This window comes from Ips typographus, linkage group LG9, assembly GCF_016097725.1.
Source record: "Ips typographus isolate SLU linkage group LG9, UJ_Ityp_2.0, whole genome shotgun sequence".
Taxonomy (NCBI): domain Eukaryota; kingdom Metazoa; phylum Arthropoda; class Insecta; order Coleoptera; family Curculionidae; genus Ips; species Ips typographus.
The window spans coordinates 3,739,426-3,752,386 of NC_138430.1; the positions used below are offsets into that span (position 1 = coordinate 3,739,426).

General features: G+C 33.0%; 2 protein-coding genes across 2 annotated transcripts in view; one reads left to right on the forward strand and one right to left on the reverse strand.

Annotated features, from left to right (window-relative positions):
* LOC145733675 (midasin) overlaps positions 1 to 7,725 on the reverse strand; it is an 82,226-nt gene extending 74,501 nt beyond the window's left edge. The window contains exons 1-8 of the mRNA XM_081986606.1: positions 7,509 to 7,725; positions 7,197 to 7,444; positions 6,900 to 7,136; positions 5,001 to 5,529; positions 4,700 to 4,863; positions 3,472 to 4,631; positions 308 to 791; positions 30 to 255 (exon numbers count right to left, since the gene is read on the reverse strand). Coding sequence (XP_081842732.1) covers positions 30 to 255; positions 308 to 791; positions 3,472 to 4,631; positions 4,700 to 4,863; positions 5,001 to 5,529; positions 6,900 to 7,136; positions 7,197 to 7,444; positions 7,509 to 7,586 — 3,126 coding nt within the window. The 5' untranslated portion in view covers positions 7,587 to 7,725. The remainder of the gene's footprint in view (positions 1 to 29; positions 256 to 307; positions 792 to 3,471; positions 4,632 to 4,699; positions 4,864 to 5,000; positions 5,530 to 6,899; positions 7,137 to 7,196; positions 7,445 to 7,508) is intronic.
* A 1,921-nt stretch (positions 7,726 to 9,646) lies between these two features.
* LOC145733682 (EF-hand domain-containing family member B-like) lies at positions 9,647 to 11,961 on the forward strand. The gene is made up of 10 exons (XM_081986618.1): positions 9,647 to 9,799; positions 9,865 to 10,044; positions 10,106 to 10,286; positions 10,334 to 10,463; positions 10,599 to 10,781; positions 10,835 to 11,069; positions 11,120 to 11,309; positions 11,360 to 11,437; positions 11,501 to 11,673; positions 11,723 to 11,961. The coding sequence occupies exons 1-10, from the start codon at positions 9,749 to 9,751 to the stop codon at positions 11,939 to 11,941; spliced, it is 1,620 nt and encodes a 539-aa protein (XP_081842744.1). The 5' UTR covers positions 9,647 to 9,748; the 3' UTR covers positions 11,942 to 11,961.
* Positions 11,962 to 12,961: the final 1,000 nt, after the last annotated feature.

A 12,961-nucleotide genomic window follows, 5' to 3' on the forward strand; every position in this document is an offset into this window, starting at 1 on the left:
CACAATGCGTATATTAACAAGAAAAATACTTGTAATAGCACAGGTAACTTCCCAATAGATACAACTCTAGCTAAATCCTTTAAGTTTCGTCTTACTGAGTTAGTCAAGATATAATCATCTGGAGTTTGAGGTTCTAAGTGGCCTTTTTTAACCCAATAACCCTCAAATTCAAGGAAGGTACTTCCAGGTTCTTTGGGTTCGGGAATGCCTTGTTTTAAAATAGATTTTACCTTTTTTTCGCCAGTAAACAAGTAACTGAAAAATAGTCGCTTATTCTTGTGTCTGTTCCCAAACTGAATAACTATACCTTTCTATTAAATCTCGAACAATAGCATAGGAAGCAGAATCCAACTGAGTCAAAAAACTGAGACAAAAAGCCTCATAAAGACTCCTACTAAAAGTGCCACATGGATTTTTTGCAGCAATCATCAAAGCCCTGCACAAAGATCGTAACGAAAAATGTGGTTTATGACCGATACCGTCACAAAGCGACAACCGCATCTCCTTTCTGATGCGTAAATAAAAATCAACAATTTTTAAAACTGCGCTCTCCCTTAAAGACATTGCATCCAGGTAACTGTTTACCAACAAAACGAGATCGTTTTTGTTAGTTAGTTCGTCGACGTAAAACTCTGTGAAACGGTTTCGTAGACCAGTTGGAAGGTCCTTTTTTCCTATGTTGCTTGCTGGGTTCATACAGGCGAAAAGTGTGAAATTAGGATGACGTTTGACAGGTGCTTTATCACCTCGCTCGAGTAAGCACAAAGAACTTTTAGAGTCTTCTAATAATCCTGCAAAAATAATGACATTTGGAAGAATTTAAGATTTTAGATAAGATATTTAAGGTAGTTTGAAAAGAAGATTTAAGGTTATTATTTGGCAAGCAGCAAAAATAACTTTAGTAATATACAGGGTGGTCCAGTATTAAGTGTCAATAATTCACCATTTGATGGTTAATCAAAAAATAAGTTGACTTGCATTGTGTCATTTTTCTGAAAAACGTAGGAAGATACAGTCTTCCAAATTTCAATTTAAAAAATTGTTTTATAGTTTAAAACTGAACATTCAAGACTTGTGAAAGTCCAAATTTGTACTGAATAGTCTAAAAACTTGCGTTTTACTATTAGGAATGGTCTTATGATTCGCTTTCTCAGACTGCCATCCTGGTTGAGTGTCTGAAACTGGCATTCAAGAACTAAAAAAAGTCCGGAAATCAAGACAAAGATTGTATTGTGCATGAAACTCATTTTTTACTACTAAAAATAGTATTAAAGTTGACTTTTAATGCTAGAACGGACCTTACTAGGACTAAAGAGAGTCCAAAAGTATATTTTCAAGACTTTAATTGGTGTACAACTCAATTTTCTTCAACTTTCAACAAGTCAAGAAGTAAATTAAATTTTCGGACTATTTTATTTCTAAAAATTAGTTCTCAAGACTATTATTGTAGCATTTGGTACCAAATTTTTTTACTTTTATTACTGAAGAAACTTTTGGAAATAGTCTTAAACTCGATTTTTCAGTCTTAAAACGCACTAAAAACAGTCTGAATTTCTTAGAGATGCTACAATTTATTGCACCTATGAGTGTAGAAGTCAATTTAATAGTGAAGAAGCTTGAAATAACATTTTCAAGATTATGGTCAGTGGACAAACTGGCTTTTAGGCCTGATAAGTCAAAAACTTTGTAAAGATAGTCTTGAAACTCGATTTGAGGCACTGAAAACAGCCTTAAAACACTAAAAACAGTCTAGTTTATTAAGAAATACCCGAATTTTTAGCACTGAGGTGTCTAGAAGTCGATTTAATAGTGACAAGCTTGGAATACCATTTTAAGTCTATGAAGAATGTAAAAATTGTTTTTTAAGTTTGCTATGTCAATAACTTGGTGAAGATAGTCTTGAAACTCGATTTTCCAAGCTGAAAGCAGTTTTGAAGCACTAAAAATAGTCCAGAATTCGAAGAAAATGAAAAGCAAAGTAAAAAGCACAAAAAGTTCGTTTTCAAGATAATTTTCATGAATCTAATGTCAATGTCCTGCATCTAAGACTATTTTCAAGACTAAAATATTGAAATTTGTCTTCAACTTATGAAAACTTACTTCAAATGCAAATTTTAAGCTTCTGATGTCACTTTTCATTAGTTCAGTCACATTTTGGGGTTCAAGTCAATTTTTAAGGTTTAAATGTATAAATTTGTAGTAACAAATTCTTGAAAAAGTAGTTTTTATGTCTACAAGTCAATTTTTAGTATTAAAGTCTCTCGATTTTTATGAAAACTGGTTATAAACACAATTTTTAAGCTTCTGAAATGTTTATCTTTTCTAATTCAATTTTCAAAACTAAAGTCTTTTAGTTTGTCTGGAAACTATGAAAACTGGCTACAATAATATTTTTTAAACTTCTTAAGTGAATTTTTCGTTTTCAAGACAATTTTTAAGTTGGGTTGGGTTAGTTTTGGGTCTATGACCATAATAACGTGTAATAAAGTGTTTGTTCCAAATTTGATCAATATTGCTCCAACGGTCTGACAGTTATGACAAAAAAAACGATTTTTTTAAACAGAAATTTGAAGGACTGTATTTTCCTTAGGAAGCACTTTTCAGGAAAATGACATAATGAATGTTAACTTATTTTTTAATTGGCTATGGATTGGTGAATTATTGACATTTAAAACTGGACCACCCTGTATAAACTAGTATAAAGTAACCAATAATAAATTTGACTATTTTCAACATAAATAGAAAAATTAGATTCTGCATAATACACTGCGCCAGTCGCAGTTCAACTAAACTGGGTTTTAACTGCGGTTTTATACCTGGGCCTTAGTGGTATACCAGAAAATTGTTACAAATAAAATACGTAAAAACTAAAAGTATTATCACCAGGTTTGATATCCATATTTTTTAGTTTACAAGGACTTTTGACATTTTTTCAAGAGATTTGATTTTATCATAATGTTTTCTAGTTAGTGCAAGAAATGTTTCAAAATCAATCGTATTTCTTTATTATCAATGACTTACTTAAGAGGTTGTTGTTGGTCCAGAGAAATTGACAAATACAGACCTTATGTTTAGAAAAAAAAATATTTTTTTTTTTGCTTTTTTAATAAAGCTCAAGCAAAGACCACCCTTGTATTTGTACAGCTCCACTGAGTGAAAATGGACTACTACTTCAAAATAATAGTGATTCTGAAAATACTGTAAAAACTGATACATTACACAACATTATTAACCCGGATTATTTTTAGGCAAACCAGCCAGCAAGTTTGTATTTATTACCATTTCCGAAATCCCCTAGTACCATAACAAAGTGGAAACCAAGCTCGTAGTACAGAAAAAAAATGATTGGTAAGGCATATTGAACCTTATCAATACACCTATTTAAAATAATTGATTAATGTGAAATTAGTAGGTAAACATCAGGTAATTAAACTTACTCAAAACAAGGTTACTAAACATAAAAGCACTTACCTGACAGACACTCCAAAGTTTCTGCATTGGCCAGATTGATTTCATCCAGTAAAACCCAGGATCCTTCTTGAACAGCTTTAACCAGACTACCTTCGATAAACGCAAAGTAAAGTGCATTTCCGTGCTTTATTTGCGCTTCAACTTTGTACAATTTGTCACTAACGGTTCGCCATCTTTCCACAAACTTTTTATCTTTCTCCTTTTTTTCATTATCGTCATTGTCATTCACCAAACTTGTTAAACGTGTCAAAGCAGCTGATGCGCTTTTTTTCATCATTAATACCAGGTGCAAGTATTTTTGTTTGTTAAACGCAAAAGTCACTTTACTTAGAAACTCTCTGTTTGATTCTGTATCAAAGTAATCTCTGAAAACCGATTCAAATTCCTTTTTTAGAGGAGCTATGATTAACTTTAAATCCACTGGTTTGAATCCTCCTAAAAGGTCTGCAGAATCGGACTGCTGATTCATATTGATTACTATCAGTTTCTTTCCCAAAATTTGAGCTAAATACTGTACTGCTGACGTTTTACCAGTACCAGTTTCACCTACTAATAAAATTGGTTCTTTTAATTTTATGCAGCACATGATTCTTTCTAATAAAATGGCGGCAGGTTGAGTGAAACAGAACTTGGCTGGTTTGCTATATATCGAATGTTCTCTAATCAAACTCACTCTCTCTGATATGAGTCTGTCGGTAGTAAGCCTCACCATTGGCTTATAACTTTCAAAGTAGTACTCTGCTTTATTATTAATTATTCCCAAATGGGTACAAATATTTTTGGCCAACTCAAGAGCTTCTGTATAATTAGATATTGAGCAACAAAACACATCAATAGCATTCTGAAGGACTTTAAGGGCACTTTCCTGACTCTTGACATCAAAATTTATTGCCGCTCTAGCGCACCACTTAAAAAAGTCACGTGTTGATATTACTCTACCGTGTTTTCTCGATAAGTCACTTTTTTGTTCGGAAAATATCTCAAACACCTCAATTAGTCTATCTGCGATTGTATCAAACTTTGGGTATAAGACGTGTAAAATGTGTTTTAATTCTGGACTAGTTAAAGGATCAATAGTGATTTGGAGCATTTGCTTTTCTAATAAATGTAAAGCGTTTGAGGTGCGTTTTTGTCGTTGGCCAGATGAGGTAATTGTAAATCTAGAAAATAAGCAATATTCCATTAATTTGCGTGGATAATGAGTAGAATGCTATCTGAAAAAGTTTACCTTTGAGTGATAAATAGTTGAAACCCAGGTGAGATTTGAACTAAGTCTCTATATCCTGGTACTGTAAGGGCTTTATTTTCCAATAAACTCGCTATAACTGAAGCTATGTCCATACTAGCCAAGTCAATATCTTCTAATACCAGCCAGCTACCTTGCATAACAGCCTAGAAAAAGTAGTAGACAAAATTGTAACAAAATTAACTGAGAAAAGTAACAAAGTTAAGATTGCATTATAAAGCAACATGTGAGAACATTATTTATTAAATAAACAATAATTAATAATGTATAAATAACATCATACCTGCGTTAAAACACCAGGCTGCCAAATAAATTCACCGGGAGTATCAGAACACCGGTACGTTCCTAGCAACATTTTACTATCAGTCTGATCACCCAACTGGACTTTGACAAAGGATTCGCCCAACTTTCTACCCGTTTTAGCGGCCATATGCTCAATCAGTACAGTTTTGCCAGAACCAACGGCTCCTTGAAGGCACAACGCTTTGCCGCAAGACAAACCAAGAGCTATTTTTCTTAAATTATTATAGGTTGAAGGAACGTCTACTAGCAAATCCGATCTAGGGCCATTTTGAGCAGGAACGTAAATACCAGAAATCGCGACTACTTCAGGTAGGTCAATACATTTTTGTAGAATAAGCGGATGCTGGTCCAAAGAGTGTGTTTCTTGTGAGTTATTAGTTAGAGTGCAGTTTCGGTCAAATTCTATGGTTAACTCTCTATCTAGCTCATCAGATAAACGTTGTAATATTAGTGATTTTAATGCAGCTTCGTTTAGTCCCATGACAATAGCAATTGTCTGGCAAGCTAACCTGAAAAGGTTCACTAAATTACTAAATTAGCTTCAATTTTGTGCATTTTTTTCGGAAACTGTTAACCGCTGATCAAAGATTTCTCCGGTTCAATAAACATATAGTTTTTGATACTTGTTATGTGGGAAAATTTAAGAATGAGTAAGTTGGTAATTATTACTAGTAAAATAATATTTAGTCTGTTAAATAAATAAAAAATAAAATTAAATGTGTGTGATTATCTAAATAATTTTTGCTTCAAAGCTCCCTAAATGACACTTATAATTATTATAAAAAGCACCATATTATTTTATACTGTTACACTGACAGAGCTTTGCAATTTTTCCATTTTGAGTTAATAGTTAAAGATTTAAAAAAGAAAAAGATATGATTCACAAAGTATCACACCTGCACCAAAATTTGGGTATTTACCTAGAAAGATGACCAAACCATATGAGACACACTGTATATTATGAAACAACCAACCTGTATGATTCCAATAAATTTTAAACCAGTAGATTTGACTATACAGTGTCCAAAGATAAGGAGGGACTATGGGGATCTCAAAAATGGTTAGAGATACATACAGATTTGGATAAATGGAGAAAAAGTTGCCTAATCTTAGCCTTAAAAAGATTACTTCTAGAAAACATCATTTTCTTTTTCGGTTTTTGAGATGATGAGATGAGAATATTTTTTCTGATGTCAGTATTATGTCTAGGTCAAAATTAAGAACACTTTACAGCCACTTAAGTTTAACAAAAAATGATGTCATGTCATGTGATGTCAATGATGTGTCAAAATGACTGCTTTTTGCAGTTTTAAATTAGAGTAATGAGATGATAAAAAAAACTGCACTTGCCACTGTTTTACAGAGTGGGTCTCTAATAATTTGAGATAGTAGAATCTGCATTTGAACCATCATTTTATGAATATCAATCAAGCATTATTGGGCAATTTAGAGGCCATAATTCTAGCAGCAAGTTTTTGTGTAATCTATGGTGCTAATTTATTGATTTCTCCCCAGTACTGTCTTCCAAACATTCATTTACTAATTGAAGAGGAGACTTGTATAAAGGCCTAAGTGGCTGAATGTCCAGAAGAATCAAAAAATAATTCATATAACCACTTTACACATTAAAGCATTGCAATTTTTCTAAGTATTCTTTTGGAAGTTAGCAATTTATACAGGACACAAAACATACTATTTTAAAAACATATTATTAAAAAAAATAACTAAAAAGGCATAATAAACTGTAGTTTCTTGCATTTTCCACAATAAAATACCATACACATAAAAAGTTTTATTTAAAACACAGGAAAGTAACTAGTTGAACACACAACAAATTGCAAACAACTCATTTCAACTTAATACATAAAATAACACTTACCATTGTGTTTTACAGTCACTATGCTTTGAATACTTCTTGACAAACTCACTCCATTTCCATTTATGCCTAAAAAATGTCGAATCACTCTTCAACAAAAAGTAGGAAGCTTCTACAATGTCCAAATTTTCAATGTAAATATTGTCAGCTAGTGCTATTCTACTTCTTTTTGATTTAGTTGGACCTATTTGAGGTTCATCAAAAGGAGCTGAATATTGCTCAAAGTATTTCAGAGCATAACTGTCAATAAAAAATCCTAATAAAAACTGTAGGTATAATAATGGATTTATTACCACTTACCTTTTCAAATCTGGTCTATACTTGCAGACCTTTGAGATTAAAATGCAGTTTACAATGTGTCTAGGGTTGCTAAAAGGAAATTCGTCTGTAAAAGCAGTAGCTTGAGCTAATAGTAAAGGAACTTCTTTAGGGAAGTATTTCAATATTGACTGAAAATACTGTGGTATTATAATAATTTCTTTTGCAATGTAATTCAGTAGAATTGCAACTTTCTGACCATCGCTCAACTTTTTGTCTGTATTAATAAGCTAGAAGTAATTAGAAATTGTATTAAAATAACATTCTGAGTGAGGTTGAACAGCTCATTCTTACCTTAAACACATTGTTGAACTGCTCGTTGATTTTAGAAAACTCAGTCATATCGTGAACCAATTGGTTAACGTCTCCCATTTTGGTAAAACTGTTTATAGAAAAACCGTTTTAAAACAATCAAAAAAGTGAAAAATATAGCACCAAACATTCAAATACAACTACCGCAAACCATTACGACAGGGAACTAAAACTTAACCTCAAAATCAAAGCATGTGTCTTCTTCTTCTTTCCTATTTTTGCGGCCGAATTTTTTTAATTTTTACATATACTTCGAGAATAAGGTTAATAACAGGACTGGCACCGCCCTCTATACTAGAAAGCCTAAAATGTCACTTTTAATAGGGGCGTAAGCGGTTTTCGTTTTTTATTAATTAGAACATTTGTCCTGGAAAGTACAACACACAGCAAACTAGTTTAAACACTGTTCAATGTAAGAAAATCTGTAAATCCTTGAAACTAGGTAAGCAAAATTGGTAAATGGTTCTTATATTATTACCAAGAACATTCATTCAAAATTATTTTTGTTGTTCTCACAATGAAGGATGCTTTAAAATGTAACTCACATACCTGTGCATGTAACAAGTACCTAATAAGTTTACTGTACTAGAAACCACTTGTACCTACCATTGAGTATAGTGTTGGAGTAAAATCATCCCACTTCAAAGTGTTTAACCACTGTTGAGTTAGATCCGGTTTTTTGTAAAGTAAAAAACTGACACGGTTGGGCTTTTTCCTGAATTGCTGTTACAATGTGGCTTGAAAAACTTATGAACGGCAGCAAACAAAAATAACTTACGCAAATAACCTTGTCTTGATTTTAAACCGTAAAAATTCATCTAATTCTCAAAAAACTCAATTTCCACAATACGAACTGTCACCACTATTCCCGCAATATTGGAATTTTTGACAAGCACCTTCTAGGCTTTCTAGTATAGTAGGCGGTGGATACATCCATTGGTCACAAATCAGAAAACGTCATAGTCACGTGAGCATACAACCAATGAAACTTGACATTTACTGTTTCTAAGTTGGAAACCAGTTGCCGAATGTTCATTTATTTTTAGGAGTACAAAACTCCACATGTTGGTATCGTTTTCTGCGGTGATTTTAATAGTGACGTCAGTAATTCATTCATTTTCGCGCTCCATGGAGCGAGCAGAGCGTTTTTGACGTCACAATGACGTAATTTGACAGTTGGTCAAATTATGGTTTTGCCAAATTACGTCATCGTGACGTCAAAAAAGCTCTGCTCGCTCCATGGAGCGCAAAAACGAATGCGGCCAGAGTTTATAACTCCAGCTTTAATCACTCAAAAACGGTGAAAGCAAAAATGTTCGTAAAGAACTGCTAAACTCATCCTTGGAAGTTTTGTAATGTCATGAATAAAAATTTGTGACTCCAAGAAGATCTTCAATTTTTGAATGATTCGTTGGGAAAAAGCTGAAAATAAAATTAGAAAAATCCAGCTTGAGATGGAGTTGGAGATTCAATTAAGAACAGCAGCAATGGAAATCAATATAAATCAAGAAAACTTAATTTTTGTCATTCACACATTCATGTAATTCTCTTCTTCTTCTTCAAGTGCCTTCTTCATTACTGAAGGTCGGCGACAATACCAGCAAACTCCTCTCTATTTCTTGCTGCTGCTCAATAGGGTGCATGTGTCTAATCTTGTCCACTCCCTTATATTTTTAAGCCATGAGCATTTTCGTCTTCCGAGTCCTCTTCGGCCTTCTATCTTTCCTTCCATAAGCAGTCTCAAAAGTTGATATTTTTCTCCTCTGTACACATGTCCCAGATAACCAGTTTTGCGCTGTTTCATATGTTGTAAAAGTTCCCTGTCTGTTCCCATCATTCTTAAAACATTTTCATTTGTTATTCTTCGGGTCCATGGTATCTTCAAAAGTCTGCGGAAGATCCACATTTCAAATGCTTCCAGTCGCTGCATTATCCTCTTTCCCATTGTCCAGGATTCCGTGCCATATAAGAGGGCAGAATAAATTTCATTCATGTAATTACAAAACGTAAATAAATCATAATATCTCAAAAATGACTACTGAAATCAACTCTTCACCTTAAGATTAAATACAAAAAGAATTAAAAAAACTTATGGTTTTACGTAATAACTATATTACGATTGCTCTTCTATAGTATACTTGATTGATATCGATTTTGCTATTGACAAACTCTGAATGACAATGTCCATCAAGTAATTTTTGTTCATTGAATTTATTAATTTAATGGCTGGAAACTACGGAAAATTTATAGATCGTTCACCCATAATTTGTCCCGTAAGCATTTACACCGGTTTAATAAAATTGCTTTTAATTTTATATGTGTGTGATAAATTCAAAAGGCAGGTAAATTATCCGGAGACCCTACTCAAAACGTCTCTACATGCTTCCAAGAATTTCCGATCAATGATCAAATTGATGCCCTCAAACATGACGCTCAAATATGGATGGATGAAGGCTTCGTGCGACCAAGAAAGTTACCACCAATACAAAATGCACAATTTAGAGGGACAAACACTGAAGTATTTTTCAAATCCTTCAACCGGGGGGTGATATAATTACCAGCAGATACTGGTTTTATAGATCAAAGAAGTTCTGAGTCCACCAGTTCTCACAAGGTATCAGCAACTAATCTCTGATCTTAAGGACACACCATATTCGTCATTCTGGAACGCAGAAACTGGAAAACCTAGAGATCCCGTTCAAGGCTTACCTGCAGGACTTAATCGAGTTGAAACAACGTTTGGAAAACCCTCAATTAAAGGTTATTACACTAGTTCTTTTGCAGCTAGTATAAACGATCATTTACAGATATTTCTGTAAAAGAGTTGGTGAATCCTTCGAAAGGCTTTTATGATGTTCTGAAAGACAGTCAAGTTGGGCACGAAATGTATAAGAAAACTCATAATGATTACAATCCTTCTGAAAAAATTAATAGAGGGTATGTGCCAGTCCATGATTGATTTATTTTACACAAAAAGTGTCTCACACAACTATTGACGGTCACAATTCTTCTATTACAATCAACTTTCTTTTAGCAATTTGAAGCAAAATTAAGTATTATACAACATTTTAGATACAAAATTCCACCTTATGATGAAAACAAGCGTCTTGGTGGAAAGTCCAAATACGATCCACGTGGAATTTGGGTAAAGTGCGCTTGCGACTGGTACAAAAAAGAGCCCATAACGCACGCTTCTAAACTCCAAGCTGATTTCTCGATGCGCACAAAACCGGTTTTAGGAAAAGTTTTGGCTCCGTAAGTGGTGCAGTTTTAATTAAAAGTAATCGAAACTTTGATTAAGATTTCAGGAATGAAAATATTAAGTGTGTACCAAAAGGGCACGCGTTTGGAAATCCCTCGAAACGTGAATTTTACGAAGTTACGGACCTGCTGAAAGATCCAAATGTCGAGCCGTGCGTATTCAAAAAAAACTTAAATGAATGGTTGGCTTCGTTAAACAAATTGAGATTGTTAGTTAAAAAACGACAAAATCAAGGATTTTCTCTTGACGCTTTGTATAAAAAAGCGTTATTTTTAGATAAGGTGAGCGTGTTTATTATAGTGGGTATTACTATATAACTTGACAATTACAGGAAAGAACGGGACTTATTCCACTTCAAGAATTACGAGAACTATGCGCTTGTGAGTACATTACCATATCCAAGGAACTTGAATGTTTATGTGCTTACTTGAATTATTTGGTAAACGACAAAATTGATTACAAGAGTTTTGTTAATCTTATCGATATTAATAAAGACTTGATTGGATTTCAACCTATAAATGGTAATCATTAAGACCTTACAGATAACTTAATCGAACAAGACGTTTTTCAGATCTTCCAAAGGAAAGCAAACATTACATTACAACAAACCAAGCTGCCAGATGTGATTACTTGTTTATTGATAACAGTGGTAGGTGTTAACACAAATTTACTGGGCGTTCAAAGTACCTAAACTAAAATTAACGTATTATAGATATGCCTAAAGCTGGTCTACCCTCAATCAGACATGATTTACCACGACCAGAAGTTCCGCAAGGCGAATGTCGTACTGGTATTGACAATTTAGGGGCTGACACGTCTGTCAAAGCACTTCTCAATCCCAATATTTACACCAATTATGGACTGTCCTACAGAGATTTCTTTCTAGTAAGCTACTCTAGTAACAAATTCGCCTTTTTAATGTATAATTTGTTAGCCACGTTCTCCCGAATTGATTCGAAACCTGTTTGAGAAATTGGGATACAATTTTCGTGGAGACAACTTTGAAAAGTTGTGGGAGATGGGCGTGCAGCGAGATCAAACTGGATTAGTATGCATTGATACTTTTAAACGCTTATTGCAATCTGAGTGTGGGTCGCTTGAATTAAAAGTGGATGAAAAACAACTTGACAAATGTGCAACAATTCAATTATAAAAATGTTATACGCTTATAAATATGTATTTTTTTCATTATCTATCATTTAAACAATATTTCACACTTTTAATTTCTTCGTACAAGTTGAAAAAGAAAAAATCTCTTATAAAAACTTAAAAATTGTCTTGAAAACCGTGAAAATTGACTTAAGAAGCTTAAAAATTGTCTTTGTAACCAATTTTCATAGTTTTCAGACAAATTAAAAGACTTTAGTAATGAAATTTGACTTGTAGACATAAAAAACTACTTTTTCTAAGATTTTTGACTACAAATTCACTCATTTAAACTTTGAAAATTGACTTGGACACCAAAAAGTGACTCTGAACCAATAAAAAGTGAAATCAGAAGCTTAAAATTTGCATTTGAAGTAAGTTTTCTTAATTTGAAGACAAATTTCAATGTTTTAGCATTGAAAATAGTCTTAAATACAGGATATTGACATTAGGTTTATGAAAATTGACTTGAAGACTAGCTTATCAATCTTCACCAGGTTTTTGACATAGCAGACTTAAAAAAACAATTTTTACATTCTCCATAAGCTTTGTCACTATTAAATTGACTTCTAGACACCGTAGTGCTAAAAGTTCGCGCATTTCTTAAAAATCTAAACTGTTTTTAGTGCTTTAAGAAGGTTTTCAGCCAGAAAAACCGAGTTTAAAAAAAAACATTTTTCAGGAAAATCATATAATGCATGTCAACTTATTTTTTGATGGGCTATCGATTGGTAACATATTGACACTTAAAACTGGACCACACTGTACATCCATAAAATGTAATAAAAAAATATTCAAACCTAATCGAGTCATTTTAATAAAAGAAGGCGGCTGAAAAGAATCTGTCACAAAAACGCCACCTTTTTCACATAAATAGAAAAGTTGCAAGACAAAATGCTTTAAACAAAAATAAAGCAAAGCAGATGCAACTGAAAACCACACAAATTTTTAATATTTTTCGGCACTGTCACAACTGTTTGTAGGATTTCCAGGTACAACTTTATAAAGGCAAAAGTAAGATTAAAAA